The 20080-nt window shown below is 28.3% G+C and overlaps 1 protein-coding gene across 1 annotated transcript in view; it reads left to right on the plus strand.

Moving 5' to 3' along the window:
• LOC136980854 (dynein axonemal heavy chain 10-like) overlaps positions 1-20080 on the plus strand; it is a gene marked incomplete at its 3' end in the record, with an annotated part of 87061 nt that overhangs the window by 20162 nt on the left and 46819 nt on the right. The window contains exons 9-14 of the mRNA XM_067277059.1: positions 979-1109; positions 3844-3930; positions 6997-7110; positions 15371-15508; positions 17284-17472; positions 19667-19827. Coding sequence (XP_067133160.1) covers positions 979-1109; positions 3844-3930; positions 6997-7110; positions 15371-15508; positions 17284-17472; positions 19667-19827 — 820 coding nt within the window. The remainder of the gene's footprint in view (positions 1-978; positions 1110-3843; positions 3931-6996; positions 7111-15370; positions 15509-17283; positions 17473-19666; positions 19828-20080) is intronic.

Genomic DNA, 20080 nt, shown 5'->3' on the forward strand with positions numbered 1-20080 from the left:
AATTTCTGAAGCAAATCAGAAGTCATGTTATTTCAATTCAAAAATTTTCTCCTGAAAGGTATTAGATAGATGACCAGTATGACTCTATTGTTAAAGGAAAAGTATGGTGTACAGGGACAAGATACTATTAATTGGATGTGGAGAGCATATATTTTAAATTAAATAAATTAAAAATATGATTAAAAATTGCTGTCTGGCATTGTGTTGATACCACAATAAATAATTACTCATTTCTTATGACTGTACTTAATGTTTGAGATTAAGATACTTAGGTATATCATATTTTGCAATATATAAGATTCATAGGTATTTGCAAATTTGGGAATAAAATTCTTTAAAAACTCATAATTTCAAGCACAGGCAGTGGATTTCCCTTTTCCAAGTTCGTGAGGTGACACTGTGCATTCCTTTTTCTGTGCTTGTGTCCTACTATCGTCATCATCAATTGAAGTGCTGTTGCATCTGTCTTTGCTGAACTGCAAGCATTGTCACCCATCCTTAGACTAACCATTATTGCCGGACTTGATGATAACATTGTTCCAGGGCCATTGGCAGATTGAAGGACTTTGTCAAAATCAAATTGAGCTTTTTAGATCATAGTTTGAGTGGACCATAGTCTTTGTATGAAACTGTAAGCTACCAGTTTATTTACAAATAAATGGGTTTCATTTGTATTTCTGCCATTACCCACATATTTCTTATTTCTCATTCATCTTGATTTGAGTTGAATTGAGTTTGAATCGAGTTTGAATCAACTTTTCTCTTTTCTCCTTGTCAGCAAACCTCACATAAACAATTGTTATTTCTCTATTTTTACAACTAATAAAGTTGTTTAACAAATTAAATTATAGTTATGAAAATTATAGTAAAAAATTTTATTCAAATATAGTTTGTGCAAACGTTAACATTTATTTTTTGTTTGAATTATATTATTATTGAAAAAAATGTATGATTTTATTAATAATTGATTTATTTCAGTTCATATGTTACAGAAGATGAATTATAGAATTAATTTTCCTGATGCTTTGAGAGAAATTATAAATGAAGCTAAGGGTTTGAAACGTTTAGGATTCTCAATTTCTGATATTGTTCGTGATGTTGCTTTGGAGGTATAAATTTTATGAAAATTATATCAATAAATGTTATATTATAGAAACTGAAAACTATAATAAATATATGATTTGTTAAATATTGTGTGTTGAATATTTTTTCAATATGTCATTTTATTTTATTTATTATCTATTGATGTATGTAGTTATTATTTATTATTATGAGATTTTAACAATTTAAAACAATTTTTAAAACATCAGCCTAAGACCAATAAACAAAATCTGAAAGAAAATAGGGACATATTGCTGTTGTTCCTATATAAAATTTCAAGTTCTTATTTTTAAGTTTTATCCATTTTCCAAATGCTCTAATGTCTGTTTTAAGACATGAGAGGACAAAAAGAAAGAAAGAAAAATTTGAAAAGATGATTTCATGATGGAAGATGGATAAGATGGGAGATGCAATAGAAAGGAATATTAGAGCATTTAGAAAATGGATAAAATACTTAAAAATGAAATATGAATTTGAAATTTTATATAGAAACAACTACAATACATCTCTATTTCCTTTCAGATTTTGTTTGCTAATTTGTGACTGGTACCAAAAGAAAGATACCAAATGAAAGGAAGAGAAAGATACATTAAAAAGAATGAAAAACAAAAAAGCATTATTAATATTTTGAATGCTGAAACAGGATCTTTAATTTCTAAATTTTCAGTAATGGTTTAATGCAAACAAAAGTGATGCTGTTTCAGTTTGTGAAAATCTCTAATAATAATTTTAAAACAAAATTAAATTTCAACAACCTTTTCAATGTTTAATTCCTTCTTTGCATTCATAACTATTTTTTTTATACTGTCTTTCATTTTTCACTTTTTAGTACCTACTGCGTTTCTGCATTCACATTTTACCATGCATTGCATTATGACAATTGTTACTTTTGCCATGTTCTATCACCCCTTTAAATTGTGCCCATTTTTCCTGTTACACTCTGTATAGTAAGTTTTGTAAGTTAGATTTGTTGGTCACATGACTGAATTAATGATGATGTATTTACAGGAAGGAATATTATTTTAATGTTTGTTAATGACACATTGCTGAAACATGATTGTACTTGCAACAAAATACTACTAACAAAATATTTTATTTCAAGTTTATATCCCATTTCACTATTAGCTATAGTTGTTAAGAATGTCAATTGCCATCCAGGCATTTGCATTTGAACAGTAATTTTCTGGTAACTATTTCACATCCTTAAAATATATAGAATTTTTACTTTTTCTAATTAATAGAAGTCTCTGTTTCTGGCCTTGCATATTAACACAGCAAAGAACTGTGGTATACTCTTGTCTATTCTTTATCATTTGCATGTTTAAAAATATAAGTATGATTAGGCATTGTTTAAAAATAAAGTGTTGTTTTATCTGCATTCTAGATGTTCTTCAGTGAATATTTAGCAATAATTTTTGATCATTCTGTCTTTATCAATTTAGCTGATGCAGAATCAGAACTTTTTTTTTCATCACAAATGTGCCTGTACACAATGTTCTTTTGTTTTCTCCATCAGTTGCAATAAAATCTTAGTTAAAGTATTTTTAACTAATTTTTTTGCTTTATGACATATGTAGTCCCTTAACAGGTGCATTTTTTTTGTGAATATTATTAAACCAAAACTTGAAAGCTAACTTAAGTTCACTTTCTTTATCAGTTTGATTTCTCTTGCAAATCATGTTCACATTTTTTCTTGACATTTCAGTATTCAGTCTGTTTTTCAAACTGGATTTCAGTCTGTTTTTCAAACTTACACAAAACTGGATGTGAAATTAGAAACTGTTCAGCAGTGTTCCATTGACTCATTTTTGGTAATTTATCATAACATTCTAAAATTTCAAGTCTACCTTTAAAGGAAAATCTTTGTGTTTAGTTGCTTTTTCCATTGTGCTAAAAAGCACAGTATATTTCTATGTATAGCGTCCTTTTAATCCAAGAAATTTTTCTTGGTAGATGATCTCACAGCTTTCCGGTCAGAAAACTGCTTTATTTCAAAAATTGTTTTTCAATCAATTTTTCAATGTTTCAAAAATCAGTTTTTGAAATAAAGCCTAGTTTTCTGACCGGAAAGCTGTGAGATTGTCTATCAAGAAAAATTTTTTGGATTAAAAGGATGCTATACGTAGAAATTGAATAAACAGCGACAATATTATATTAAGGCACAGTATATTTTTCTTTAAACAGTAATGATCACAATTTAGCAAACAATAGCAAACAGATAGCCTATAAATGAAATAACAAATGCCAGAAGTCAAAATTTAAACAGCAGCACTGCATACACTAGTCACTAGTGAGTGTAAGATTAAAACAAATATTTATTCTATTAAGAGTAAACAGCTTATTTGATTGGATGATTTATTTTAAAGTGATTCTGACTATTGTGCTAACATTTTTATCAGAATAATATGGCTTATAACTGTTTTGTCAGTTGGCTATTATTATTCGCTTAAGTAAATTCAAAATTATCATTAATAACACAGTGATAATTGTAAGTGAATCTCTGATTACAATAAGCAAAATCTTTGTAATAATATTTAATTTATATGTTTTAGGACATGATTCTGACAATATCAAACAACCTATAATAATATCCTTGATTACAATAAGTGGCACCTACTATATTTAATATTTTGTTATTTGTCTTAAGAAATTTAAAACTTTATTTTCACATTTTTTTATGAAATATAAAAATATGTTTGTTCATATTTACTTCTTTTAGTATACTTTATATTATTTTTCTAGGAAGAAAAATTTTTTAGTCAGCGAAATGGATTAAATAAAATGTTAAAAACTTTAAAATCTGTTTTGGAAATGATGAATGAGGCTGAGGTAATGTATTTATTTATTATCAAATTACAATAATTTAGAATAATTATATAACCAATAATAAAATACAATCCTGAAACCTGCATATTTATGCCTATTAAATCTGCTAAGTGTTTACAGAAACTTTTAAATGTTTTATACAACTTAGAATATTTTACACAAAAGTTAATTATATTCAGAAAATTGTTACATTTTTTAAAGAAGACTTTTTGTAAATGTATAACTTTAATAAAATTGAAAAAATCCTAAACACCCATTTTTTTCCTTTTTTAAATGAATATTATGGTGTTATTGTACTATTTATTATATTGAATAGCATTTTTACAGTTTAAAACTCAAAAGCTTTGAACTTTTAGTTTTAGATAATTTTAGATATATTTTATATTTCTTATGTTTTTATATTTTTTCTTTTAATGTATATTTTCATTCACAAACTAACATTTGTTAATTAAAATATACTTATGCTGAATTAAAGTTTGATGCCTACATTATTACAGTTCTGTTGGTATAATTTATCATTTTAATTGTTACAGTTATTACAACTTTTAATGAGAATTTTATATTTTTATGAAAACTTTGTGATTTTTTTTTCATTTTTCTGAGATCTCACTGAAGTGCAAAAGCAAATTTTAAAAGTTTTTTTTGTCATATGGAAGACGTTTTATTGTTGCTGCTTATGAGTCAGCATGATTTATTTATGTAAAATTTATGCTTAATTAATCAAAATATTGTTAATATCATGTTTAATGAAATTTAAACTAGCAATTGCAAAGTTATGTGAAATTCAGATTGGTTTATGATAGTGGTGCACTAAATATTTTCATTTCCAACCCCCCATTTTGTTTAAAATTTTGTTGTAACTCCTGGATAGACAGTAGATGTTTTTTTAATCATCAGTGTAGTTAAAGTGAAATTCTTTCAGGGGATTTGCACTTATGTTTCTGCCTTATTAGAGATGTGAATAAAGCACATAATTTTATGAAACAATAGTTTTATTTATAGCAGTGGTGCACAAACTGTGGGTAGCAATCCCTCTGGGGGTTGCGACCCATGGTTTGTGCACCACTGGTTTATGATATGCTTGTTGGAAGTATTGATAACCACCTTTCAAAGAAAGAAATACAGTTTAAAGAATGTGAAGAGAAATGGAAGTGGGAAATTTGTAAAACATGTATTCTATTCTTGGAAAAAAGCCACTCTTTGAATAACATACATTTTGCTGACATTTCAAACTTCTAGTCAAAATGAAAAGACCAGTGGTCTGCTATTAAGAATATCATTTACTGTTTAAATGAGAGAGAACAGTTTGAAAAGTTGTAAAAATTGAGTTTAGTTTTGAAAGAAAAAAATAAAAGTTTAGTTTTGAAAGAAGTTTTCATGAACCAGCATTTGCTGGTTCATGAAAACTTTCTTATAGAGAAAAACTTCATCAAAGTTATAAAACAAACATCAACAGAAGTCTTTTCTGATTCAGAATTTGATGAATCACATTCTGAATCAGAAAAGAATGAATCTCATTCTGAATCATCTGAACCATTTTTTGGGATTTTTATTAACTCATCATAACTTCAAGGGCCAGTGTCAATCTCTCTTAGAATCTATTATTCCAAATGTTTACATTTTGAATGTGTCAAAATAATTAAATATAAACATTTAACCACATTCATTCAACTAAACATTAATATCAAGAAATTTGAAACTTTACTCCTTTGCTGTTGATATGCTTAAATCCAGGCAGAACTCAGATTCTCTGTCCCTCTATATCAGGGGTGGCAAACCTATGGCACGCGTGCCCAAAGTGGTACATAAGAGAAATCATCTGGCACGTAATGTATCATATGATTTCTGTCCTTTTCAATCATCCTTTCTGTTTATCACCTGATCATCCTTTTTTCAATCAGATTTTTTACATTTATTCGAATTAAAGCGTATTTGTTTAATTTCTTTAAATATCATTATTCAAAGTCTAAGACTTTGGCACGCATTAACATCTTTAAAGCTAAGTATGCTTACAATATGGCACGCAAAACTCAAAAATGTTCGCCATTCCTGCTCTATATCTTTAGGTTTAGAAAAATAATTTAATTTTGAGTCTTCTTTAATTACAGTTATGGATTTAAATATATAAAGATTAAGTCATCACCTTTTTCCCAAGTGTATTGATTTTTGAAAGAGTAACCTGGAGTCATCTTTACAAAAATTCTGGCTGTTCATATAATTTAAGGATCATAAACAGGGGTGGCCAACAGTTTTTGTCCCCAGGCCAGATTGGAAAGAAAAATTTTTTCATGGGCTGGATGAAATATTAAGATTAAATCATGTTAAATAACAGAAGTTCCTGATGCATGCACAATGTCATTTTACAATGCGAAGAAATGTATGAGCAAAAAAGTAAGAAAAGAAAAAGGTTGACAGGTAGGCGGCGCTGTGCGTCACACATCAGCATAAACAGAGTGACATGGCGGAATGGCAGATGAGTTTCAGCGAGTGTGGGGTCTTTCGTTCTTCAAATAGTGTAAATTTATAACAGACGAATTCAAAAGTTGTAATTCTCTACAGTGGAATTTTTTTAAAACATGAAGAAGTATCGCGAATCCATTCGACCAATTATTGGAAGTTAAGTAGCTAATTTTAAAAAATTAATTGTGCTCTGGATAAACCCATTACGCGGGCCGAATCTGGCCTGTGGGCCATATGTTGGCCATCCCTTGTCATAAACATAGTTAAAACAAAACTTATTAATTAAATCAATTAAGAAATATGGTAAAGGATCTCACATTTTCCAAATTTTTGTATATTGTGGGTATTGAACTGTATGTGATCATAAGCAATTTTTAGAAAACAGGATTTGAAAATTGAATTAACCTTTGATGTCCACCAAAAGTTTGCTATTTTATGTAACTGTTTTCAATTTTATATATCTGCTTATGATCTTAAATAGAATGTGTTGAATATTCTATTATTGAATATCTGCAGAGTTTAGAGTTGGCTGCATATGATTCTAGATCCATGATACATGTACAGTTTAATTATAATGAAAAATAAAATAAAAGTGAATTATTTTTGCAGGTAAAATTATTAGATGCAGAAATTCAATGTTTGAATAAAACAATAATATATGGAGTGAAAAGATTAAACTGGACTTCACTTGGTATTCCAGATTATTTAAAGAGGTGTGAACAGGTAATTATAAAAATAAGAGATGATTTGCAATAAATCAGTTTTTTAAAATATCCATTTAAATATTAAAATAAGAAATTATTTTGGAATGCTATTTTTATCAAAATAATTTCATAAGAAATATTATAAACTCAAAATTCTGTTTTATTGGAACTCACTAACTTAAATTATTGTAATTTCTTGTATATTTTTGGCAGCAATGTATAACCCACATTGGAATATACCTGCAAAAAATTTTAAAAATTATAGTAAAAGATTACATAATTCACACCACTGTATATTCTGTGCTTCTGAAGTTGCTGTTGAAAACATGTCACTTCATCGTATGAAATTTAGAACTTATTGCCTTAAACATTCTATTTTTTCTCTCAATATTTAATTTTGTTTCTATTATCAATTTATTGTAAATGTAACTGTAAAATAAGTGAAACAGAAAAAACGGAATTTTTGAAACCAAACTCCTTAAACTGTATTAAATATCAAAAATAATAATTATACTTGTTTGACCAAAGATGAATCCCTTCATATCAGTGGCGTAGCTAGGATTCTCTGGGCCTGGTGCGGAACCAGATTTGTGGGTCCCCAAAAAATTTTTTCAGGTCTTTTTTTCATGATTTTGGGGCCCTCATGGGCCTATCATTTCCAGGGGCCTGGTGCGGACCACACCTACTGCACCCCCCTAGCTACACCACTGCTTCATATGATAAATATCTTATACAGAAACCCTTGTTAGTTCAAAATTCAGGGGATGAAATAATCGCAACTTCTAAATTATCAAATTTTGAATTATCTGAGATTTACATATTTTTATATATGCTAAATGCCACATAACCATAATTTATTAAGCAAATGGAATATGACTACTTATACAGAATGCTATTTTTTGTTAATTAATAATTAATAATATAAATGATATAAATAAACTGCAGGTAAACAGCATGTGTCGGTGAGAACCTCACAGGTTGCCAGATAAGTTTTATAAAAAGTGAAGCAGAATTTCTTGAAATGTAGCCCAAATTATTTTTAAAGTGACCCAAAAAAGTAGTAAGTTGTCCAAATCTAGTAGCCTAGAGCCCTACAAATATCACAATCTGTTACTCATAGCCCAATCTTGCAATCCCAAAAACCAACTGTATTTTATGAAATAAGAGAAAAAAAAGGGTTCTGTGGGTAAGGTGATACCCAAAAATGTGTTACTGTAAAAGTGAAGACATATTGCCCACATTAAAGTTGTTCTTAGTCTATTGTTCTTTTATAGTATGGAGGTACTTTGATCTAAACAAATGAGTTAACATATGCATGGCAAAATTTGGACAGAATTATCACTTTGAATTTTGAAGTAGCCTATTTCAAACTATCCAAATTCTTTAACTTGTAAATTCCTATATCTCAGGCCGGGACAAAAGTACAGTTATGAACTAACAGGATTTAAAACTATTGGAGTTCATATTAAGAAGGATTTTCTGTATATTGTAACTATTAGACCATCCAAAAGGATGCTAAAATTCTATGTTTTCTTTTTATCCAATTACTGTTTATAAAATGTTACAAAAAAATTTATTTTATTACTGTTGTTATAATTTGAAAATTATTTAATAATAACTATGGTCAATCTCAAAAAGCATAGTTTATTTCTTCATTTAAATAATTTAAACAATAATTTTAACACTCTTCTGTTATTAAACACCTGTTTAATATCTTACCCATATTACCTACTGCTTTCAACACTTCCATTATTAATTAGAAAAGATTTTACTACTTTTATTTTAATTTTAAATATTATTTTTTAATATGTATTTGTTGATTTATAATTTAGATATTATAGTTTGATTTGTAATAAGTTTGTAATTTTTTGAATATTTACAGATAAAGTTGATGTTGGTGTAAGACAAGCAAAGAATATTTCTTTGTACTAATAAACTTTAGCTTTCAAGAAAAGCTGTTTTATTTATTATTAGTGACAATATGGTGCCTGAATTCACTGAATTTGAAGATATTATTTAATAATAATATAAATAGTACACAAGTGTTATTTTAGTTAATTTAAAACAAATTTCTACAGTTTTAAAAACAAAAACAGCAATGTCATCACTATTTTAATTTGTCTTTAGTTTTGATTTCATTAGCAAATTGAAAAAAAAATAATGCTTTTTTGTGTAAACAAAATGAAACATGTATAGTTAAATTAGGGATATTGTTTTAAACATACAGTATATACAGTAATTAGTTAAGTCATTAAAACTTCTATAGAACAGTTTATGGCCTACTAGTATAATAATTATTGAATCACGAGTCTTAATTATTTTGAAATAGCTGTTTGAAACAAATTGGACAAACTGTTGTTTCAAAATAATTTTAAAAAGTTCATTTTTTATTATTATTAAATATATAATATAATAATAAATGCTAAAATACATTTGAAAAAATTAATCAGGAAAAGATTTTAACATGGATAATATCTGTAGTATATTAGATGTTTGAAGAGTTACATGGGTTGAGATGAATGGGGTGGTTGTGTGGCTTTTGGTGGGAATGAGTACCATACCCACATGGAGTAAATAAGCAGTTAATAAAATAATTGTTATTAATGTCATTGTTGTTGACTTTACTAAGCAGGTTGTGTGTAGATACTACAGTATTCAGTATAGCAATAGAGATGTAAGAGTTAATTGCTTAGTTCTTATTCATTATAAAGCACATACACCAAAATTGACAATTTCTTTCTTAATAGTTCAAAAGTCATTAAATAGAAATGAGAAATTATCAGAAATTTTTCAGCTTTCAAGACCAAGTTTAAGTAGGAGTGTCTAATGATGTTACCATATTTACATGAATGTATGAGAAAATGTTGAAGTCCTGAACCACATGAAAAAACAAAAAGAACTCCTGCTGACCATCAATATCAGGAAAATACAATACATTGGTCATATAATGAGAGGAGAGAAATATCGAATACTTAGACTAATATTAGAGGGAAAAATACAAGGAAAAAGGTCTGTTGGGAGGCCAAAGAATCATTGGTTGAAAGACATCACAAGGTGGTTCGGGAGAACATCTATAAAGATATTCTGAGCTGCTACATTGAGGACAACGTTAGCTATATGGATTGCCTACCTTCGACAGGAGATGGTGCATTAAGAAGAAGAAGATGAGGCATATTTTTTCAGATATTAGTATCTCTGAAAATAGGATGCACATTCAAAAGTGTCTGAGATTCAATGTAATATGTCATAGCAATCTTTACTGTTATGAGTCTTATTTTTAATTCTATTCTGTTGTTTTAATTATTTTATTAGACCAATATTAGTAGTAGAAAATTTTTAAGGAGTCAGCTTAGCTTCTGTCTTATTAGTGTAATACAGTAGCATCATATCTATTTAGATTAAAATCCAAAAAAAGTTGTGCAGCAAACTTTCAAAGAAACGTTGCATTTTCAATGCTTTAAAAGGTGCTGAGTATAATTGCATGTGGGTAGATGTAAACGTTGAATTTAGTGTTGGTTGTAATAGTTTCAGTTAACAAACTAAAACTAATACTCAGGGATGAGACTAAAACAATATTAGTGTTGAATCAGAAGAGCCTAACATGGCAAGTGAAGAAGTTTCTGATTTTGATACCATGGAAGATAGTGATATACAGGGTGATTTAAAAGTCACAGAAATTTTAAAAAATTAATAACTCACAAACTATTTACAGTAAAATCATGCGGTTTTCACAGAAATGTTTAGTAAGAAGTGGGATTTTTTTAGGTGTAATAAAAATTTTAGTACTAAAATAGTTACATTTTGTGCCATCTATGGCAAGAAATGTAACTATTTTTGTAACTATGTAAGATTTTCTAGCTAGGTAGCATCCATGAGCTAAACTGCATGAGGTTGGTGCACTGTAAAGTTCTTGCACGAATGCACATAATCTGGTTGCTTTACACAATTCAGATATTTTTGCCATGGAAGCTATCCCATATTTGACAATGCAGCACTTCCATTGGGAATATGCATATACATTTATATTTGAATATACAATAGCAATCTTATCATTGTTTTTCACATGTATAGAAATTTGTAATAAGATACATAATGCAGTTATAATAAAATATTAATTTTAAGTAATTCAAATTATGTTAAAATATGAAAATAATTGCACAATATGTATTTATATTTTAGAAAATACAAAGGAAGCTGCACTTCCACAGCTTTCATGGATGGCATGCCACTGATATATATATATATATATCAGTGGCATGCCATCCATCACTGATATATATATTGCCACTGATGACTTATATATATAAGTAAAAAGTATGTTATATATATATATATAACATACCTTTTACTTGCAATAAATACTGAACAAATTATATTAACAGAATCAGTTTTTTATCATAAATTTTGTCTTGAGTTGTTTATTTAAAAAAATTTGTGGGTAAACATGTGGAAATTAAGGTGCATTTAGATTTGAGTAAATGTGGTAATTAAAACTTGGATTGATGTATAAAAAATGGAAGACAACTAAAGATAAGGTGAGGCATATGTATACATGACTTTGGTAGTTTTTGGAAAAATTGTGGTGCAACAGACAAATACATGTGGTGCATAAAAGATACTTCATGATTTTGAAGACACTTGAAGCGTGCAATGCCATAAGGTTGTAAATGCCAAAAAACAAATTTTTCAGGAGAGAGAAAAAACACTTTTTCTAATGAACAAACTTTAATCAAATGCTAGAAAAATTATTTTAACAATTTATAGTTTGGAATAAAACATTGGGTTTAATTTCAAACACCTACGAATAATAGTAAGAAAACAAAAAAAGTTTAAAAACAGGGTTAGAGCCATAACGTTGTAAATGCCAAAATTGTGCAAGTGCATAAAGTTGTAAATGCCAAAAACGATTGCAGTCATAAAATTAATGTTTCTACAGCTGAAAAACAGTTTTGAATACCAAAAACTTACATTTAAATTATTAAACACAATTTACAAATTCAATATCAATTTTAACATAATAATCTATTAATGACTTGAACTGGGCTGTAATCTTTATCAATAAGGTATTAATTTAGTGTAATAAAAGTTAAAACGTATTTAAAAACTTCAAATTTGAAAGATTAATGGAAGTCCAAATATCATTTTGAAATATCAAATAATAAAGTGACAGGTTAACTATTAATAAACTGGCATTTAGTTATCCGGTTCTGCTAGCATCTCCTTGAAATAGGTTTGTGCTATTGGATTTAAAAATGGTATCATTTTACCAATGTCAGGTTTCTTCTTTTGAGGAATCCCAAAATGGGAGCGAGCAAGAGGAAGTGGAAGATTTTTGAAATCATCAATGCTAACTCCATCTTTCAGCACATTAAGCCCAGTGCACCATCTTGCTGCTTTACCTCCATCTTTAGCAATCATAACTTTACCAAAGTTATTTGATGAGAGTCTAATTTGGGATGCTGTTGAGATTCCCAGGTCTTTTGTATTCAAAAATGCGTGGGCAATCGATTTAAAGTCATGAAATTTCTCAAATACGATGCAGGTAAAAGGGTTTTTGGTCCCTGCACTTTTAATGATGTCCACAAGATCCTTTAGTGTGTAGGCTTTGCATTTTTTCCTCCGTTTTTCAATTAGAGCAAAGTCTCGATCACAGCTGAGAAATGTGTGACCCTTTACAGGGTATTTATGTGTTATTTCTGAAAATACATTATTGGCCAATAACACCAGATACATGGCTATCACGTATTGATTTTTGTTTTGACCAACACCATTGTCTGTCCACAAAGTCAGCTTCTTTCGGTCACCAATAGCAGCCTCAGTAGTAATATAATGGTATATACAGGATGATATTTCCAAAGACCCTCTTCCTCCAAAATTCTCACTCCACAAACACATGCATCCTTTCTCTTTAATTGAATCGTGAATTCCAAGGTTGTAGCATGCCAATTGTTGAGCATAATACATTTCAGTGTGTGTTAATTGTGGTATATACATTTGCTGCTGCAAGTCAAAAGATATAACATACGAATCTGAGGTTTTAGCATTTTTTGTGTCATCAGACATGTCTTTTGTGGTTACTTCAGCTCTGTAATGATGTAATTCCAGTTCTGTTTTTGCTGATGCATCACCAGCTTTTATTCGTACATCAAGGCGGTCACAAGTTGAGCAAGTGTCCATGCGAGGTCTTTGAAAAGACAGATTGAATTTGGTCAGGAAAATTTCATTGTACCATTGTCGAGTAACTGGGGCTTTGCTCCCAGCATACTGTTGACAATATTTCTCAAGGAAGGCTCTATACATTCTGCTAACATTGAGATCAGGTGATAAGTACATTTTATCTGTACTTTTGGCTCGAGCATAATGACTTTCTTCACTTGGAAAACTCTTAATGTGCTCAATTATTTTTTCCGTCCACAACTGCTTTTCAGTACATTTTCGCTGGCCTCCTCTTTGATCAGTAGCATCCATTTTTCCTTCCAAAATCTTTTCTCTAATCAACTGAATTCTTCTTGCAGTAACCCCGAATGTATTACACAAAGTCTTAAGACAAACTCTTATTTCACTTCCACCGGGAAGAAGCAAATGATAACTGAAAGAGTGTTGCCTTCTACTTCCAGAAGGATGGTGGTACTTCCCATATCGTCTCCTTTTTATCATCTGGGGATGAACAAGTCTTTGAAGATAACTCTGTTGCTTATTGTAGTCAGCCAGTTCATAAAATTGTTGGAAGAGTTCCTGACGGTAAGCCAACGTTACGTTTTTGCAAGCGAAGGAACACTTGCATGTCACCTGTAACGTAAACAAAAAGTTTGACAAACTTGTTGGAAACAGTCATATACAAGTTGTTCACCCATGCATAGACACAATAACTATCCATATCTTGCAAATCTCAAATCTACGTCTATATTTTTGAAGTATTAAGTCTTTTACTTACCCCTGTTGGTGGATCCTTTCTCGGATTAACTTTCTGTGATATGGGAGAAATGTACTCTAAGCCACTATTTTTTTGTTTCTTTCGAATGTTCTTCTTCCATTTTTCTGCACATTTCTTTCTTCTTTTAGGTATTTCATACTTTAAGGAATTCATTTCACTCGTAAAAAACTCACTGCGTTACAAATTGGAATAACAAAATGATGTAAAAGTAAACCGTAACATTTTACGCGCCAAAAGTCACGTGGCTTGCGCTTTGGCGCTTAAAACGTTATGGCTTGCACATAACGTCATCTTCAAAATATAGCCACTTAGAGCGCCACAATCGCCACAATATTTTTTTGTAGGAAAAAACATTGCATTTAAAATTCATTTCTACAATAAAACGAATTTTGAGAAAAATGGCATTTACAACCTTATGGCATTGCACGCTTCACTTGTTAAGTTTAGATAATTGGAAAACTGTTGGATGAGGTTTTAATTGCAGTTTAAAATTGACAGATAACCTACAGCCCCTTTCAAATTGAATTTAACAGACTGATAACCCATGGATTATTTGTAGGAAATTGTAGCAAATATTTTAATTTTTATATATATACATATATTTTTTTATACATAAATAACAAAAATATGCATACATTATGTAATATATACCGTATTTTACGGACTATAAGACACACTTTTTTCTTCGAAAAATTATCTCCAAAATTCAGGTGTGTCTTATAGTTTGTAGCGTCTTATAGGTATTTTTTTTAAAAATTGCTTAAAAATTAAGGTGCGTCTTATAGTCTGTAAAATACGGTATTAGATTATACAGTGTATCTAATATATTATTATGTAGGCCTATATATAATTTTAAAATATATACAAATTTATTGCATCATTTTACAAAACTAATTTCCTTGAAGTATTTTGATCTCCATTAACAGGTTGTTGAACAACCTGTTAATGGAGATCAAAATACTTCAAGGAAATTAGTTTTGTAAAATGGAGATCAAATGTTAATGGAGATCATATAGATAAAAATATATTATTAGGAGAAAAAAAATAGAAAACAGAAAAATGGAAAAAATAATGGAACGTAAGGAAGTTTAAAAATATTCTGATTTTCTCTTTGATGATTAAACTGATTTTTTTTTTTTTTTTTGATATAGTAAAATCAGATTATTTTGAGAAAATGTTTTCATTTGCTTGGTATTCCTGGATTATTGACATATGAAATATATATTTAGTCTGTCAATTTTATAATTAAACATTGATATTTCTCTACTCTGTTTAAATCTTTAAATAAATTATTAAATGAACTGTGAATGTGAAAGCATATGAATAATATATCCATATTTTATAGGAAATTTCAAAACTGCAGTCATTATTAAATCAGATTCAGAAGACTAATAATGATTTGGAAATTTGTATTCAAAAAATTTCAACAATAAAGTTTTTTGATACTCAACCTTCTAAAGGCGATAGTTTACCATTATGCAAGGTAAACAGTTAACTTTATTAATATTTTATAACAAGTTATTTTGTTTTGTTTTCAGTACTATCTATTAATGCAAATTAAAACATGCTTTTTACTATTACTTGAAAACAAACGTAAACTATTTTTATCAAATAATTTTTTCATTTAAAAAATGTACAAGAACTTTTAAACAATTTGCATAAATGTAGGCAAATTGTTTAAAAGTTGTTGATGAGTTTGTAAAGAAAAGGTGCCTCCTTGTGATTCTGGTGATTATCAGTGATGTTCAGAAGACTTCAAAAATGTTTGTTTTTTGTATTTAATCTTCAATATTTTAAATATATTTTAAATATTAAAGACTAAAAAATATTTTATCCTGGACTTTTTAATCTTTATTCTTTTCATTTATTTCTAATAATCATAAATCTTGATTTTACAGTATGATAAACTAAAAACTTTATCTTGAAGAAATATATAGATATATAACAAGTAATAAAAGCAGTATGCTCATGGACATACAATAAAACAAGAATTATTATACTGTATTTTCACACATTGAGTAGCATGCCAATTTAAACAAGGGAGACTTTCTCACATCTGGCTGGCATATCAGTTTCTAAAATAACTAATGCTGCATTTCAGTTGTTTTGAATAATTTTTTTTCTGGCCAACTTGCTGATAATCTTCATGTGAAGTCACATGCAAAGATGGGACTTTTATGTATTCTTAGAGTGTATTTCAATTCCACTCCAAATTTTTAACATAACTTATATTTACCATACAAAATTTAAACAAATATGTATTCTTTTGAACAGGTAAATTAACATTTCTATGTGAATATATCTAAAATTATTTTAACATGTCTATGTGAATATCTTTTAAAAATATTTTTACACATCTACCATAGATACATTTAAAAAAACATATTCATGTGTGGACTCTTTGAGGTTTAATCATGGATCTAATATCACATATAGCATGCAGTTGACACTTTCCTTTAGCAGAAGAGAATAGTCATTCAGATGGTAAGAGGAAATGAATGGTGTATGCGGTGTGGAATGGGCACCAAGGCAAGACCTTCATTTACAATTAAAACTCATTTATTGGAATACGAAAAGACATCTTGCAAAAGTTTAGCAGCTCCTAAAGTTAGCAGCTTTACAATTTAAAAATCATATATACACCTTTAAAATCTTAATTAACAGTTTCACTCATAATAGAATTATCATTATTATAAATTAGTTATTAATATTTCTATTTGGTTAACAATTTAACTTTCATAATTAATCTAAAAAGGCCAAATATAGTGTTATTATGTATTGTTTCTTTTTGATCGTTATTGGTTATTAATAAACAAAAAACAACTTGACTGTGGTAACACACATACAATTTTAATTAACCAATTAGTATGACTGCCAGAGGATAAAACAGGACAACAAAGAAAATGAGAACAAAAGAAGATCTCTGAAAGAAAGCAGTCAAATTTACAGTGTACAGTATATTTTCACAGGATTTTTTTTATGTACAAAAAAATTAATCAAAATAAGTAAAAACCAACATGTGTTTTAATTGTTTGCATAATAATCAATAGGCAGATACTATAATTATTGATCATATGACTATTTGGATAATGAAGTGTGTATGAAATTGCTTATTCTAACAATTAAATATTATTAAATGTTGTTTTTTTCTTTACAGAAAATTAAACTAATCAAAACAATATTTATAATATAATAAAGTTTGTTTATTATATTATAAATAAAATTTTGATTAATTTAATTTTGAATTTATGAATTTAGGATTATTTTAAATTTATTGAAAGAAGAAAAACAGAATTATTAGAAACTGCAGTAAGACAGTATCGTGCTCTTCCATCTTTGATGACAAACGTAGAAGGCTTAGTTTGTCAAACTAACTCTCATAAAGCATCACGACTATATGACTATTATGAATATATTGAAGATAAAGTATACCAAGCTCTTATTCAGGTAGAAAATAATTTTGTGATTTCATAATTCTTATCTTATTGATTAAAATTTACAGAATTAATTATTGTAAATATTAAATTAAAAATTTTTTAACTTAGTAAATAGTTATTAAATTAAAATTAATCATATCTAATAATAATAGTAATAATAATTACTGTTATATATATATATAACAATAACTTTAATATACAGGGTGGGCCAGCGAAAACGAAACGGCAGAGTGTTCGTGTTCGTCGAAGCAAAGCGCTTGGACAGGTCGATTTTACTCTCGAGGGGACATCTTTTGCAATAAAGTTTTTGCGATTTTGAATACAACAGACGACAAAAAATTTTAAAAACTCATTTATTTTGTATTAACTAAAAAAGCATTTATTTCGAAAAAAATGATTGTTTAGTTAATATTCAGAATCGCAAAAACTTTATTGCAAAAGATGTCCCCTTGAGAGTAAAATCGACCTGTCCGAGCGCTTTGCTTGGACGAACACGAACACTCTGCCGTTTCGTTTTCGCTGGCCCACCCTGTATATATAACAGTAATTATATGTATATACACTGATCTCAGTACCATCTATTGTTCACTTTTTAAGTAATTTTTTTAAAATTAACTGTATATTTAACTGCATTTTCTGATGCAAAATCAGTTTTTCTTATAACCTTTAGTGCAGCATTTTTCAAAGTGGGTGATAACACCCCCTTGTGGGCAGTGAGTAAATCTAGGGGGCACTGGAGGCAGGGTACTGAATGGTGACCAAAGGCAAAAGTTGGGGTCACTGACAGCCATTCCCTTTCCCCTGTTAAACGGATAAAGGAAACATTGCATTTAATGGTTTCCAGATGTTGAGAACAATGTACGGTAAGGGCACAAAGTGTGAGATTCATAGAAAAGTTTTCCTAAGAATATTTCCAATCCTTTCTCACACAAGAGAAAATGGGTTAGGGGCGTTGGGTATAACTTTATGGAACAAAGGGGGCGGTGGATCGAAAAAGTTTGGGAATCACTGCTTTAGTGTATGTCATAAAATGATAAAATGATTTCTTCCAAAGTGTAAATCAAACAATCCTGCTTTAACAAATGAAAAAATGGACAATTTGTATATCTATCACCATTGGAAGTTAAGGTTTTAAACTCATCAAATTATTCATTGATACTTTTTTGCTTTTTGTATATTGTCTACTTGGACAATATAAAAACAAAGTATCTTTATTTTTTGTGTGAAAGTAAAGATATTTTGTTTTACATTTTGACTAAGATTTCCTCTTTTTGCTAATCAGAAACTACACCAGTCCTATTTATAAACAAGGTCCAAGTAGACAATATAAAAACAAAAAAAGTAAAACATTAAGGACATAGATGTAAAAAGAATTAATGTTCATTGACACCCTTAATGGTATTATTAAAAAATTATGATTGTTTTTTAATTTTACAATTGAATTTATAACTACACTTACAAATTATATTTATGACATTATACTAAAACATTAAATGCAGAAAAATTATGGTAAATACAAGAACAGTTCAGTTATTAAACAGTTGTACTGTTTAATGACAATATAGTTATTTTAGTAATGACATATTCACAAATCCAACCCTAATGGATTTACTTGTAAAAATTATTAGTACAAGTAGATCCATGATTTGCAGATATATGAAACTTTTATATTATAATATATTGGATACTGATTTTTATGCAAATCTAATGCTTTTGTTATCACTTAAAAGCTACAATTGCATTGAGATGATTTGGTTTGGTAATGTTAAGAATTTTGTAAATTTTACTTCAAACTTTAATAGATACAAACACATTCAAAATCCTTCCATAAAATAAAGTTTTTATTCCCAAAAAAGAATGTTTGTTTATATATTTTCAAATATAACATGGTACAGAAATGACAGATATTTTTATTGTTAATATGTTAGTCTTTAAAATGACTGATAATTTTTGAGTGTTTGTATATATAATTCTTTAATAAATTAATATAATAGAATAATGTTGCTTTGTACATTTATAATTTGTGTAATTAGTATCACTTATTTTATATAAGTTGAAAATAGACTGAATATATAATTTTAAAATAAAGAACAATAAAAAATGTCCACAACTGATGAAAATATAATATTATATTTAAATGAATACATAATGTTGTTTTGTTAAGTATGTAAATACTTAATATATTTCTCTTTCAATTATTTCAGCTTGTAGTAAATAATTTAGAATATTATAAAGAAATGATCAAAAAAGAAGAACCATTATTTGAAATAGAAGCATTTTTAGTTGGTACAGAGTTAGTATTACAACCAACAATGGATCAAATACATAAAATGATGACAAACTGTTGCCAAGATATAATTGAAGGGTATGTAAACTACAGTATATATTATCAATAAAATAAAAGTGAAATATTTATAACTATTTTCCAGAAGTTTTAAAATATTTTTATATTAAAAGTTATTGTAAACAACAATTGTATTGCAATGTCCTACCAATCCTTTTTAGTATTTATTCATTTTCTTCTGCTACCTTAGTGATATATTATTGGTCTCGACTTCAGCTTGGCTGAACTTATTGACATGTTTATTTTTGTGATGTCTTATTAGTCTTTAGATAAA

The sequence above is a fragment of the Centruroides vittatus genome, unplaced genomic scaffold (assembly GCF_030686945.1).
Source record: "Centruroides vittatus isolate TY-2023 unplaced genomic scaffold, ASM3068694v2 contig_1161, whole genome shotgun sequence".
NCBI lineage: Eukaryota > Metazoa > Arthropoda > Arachnida > Scorpiones > Buthidae > Centruroides > Centruroides vittatus.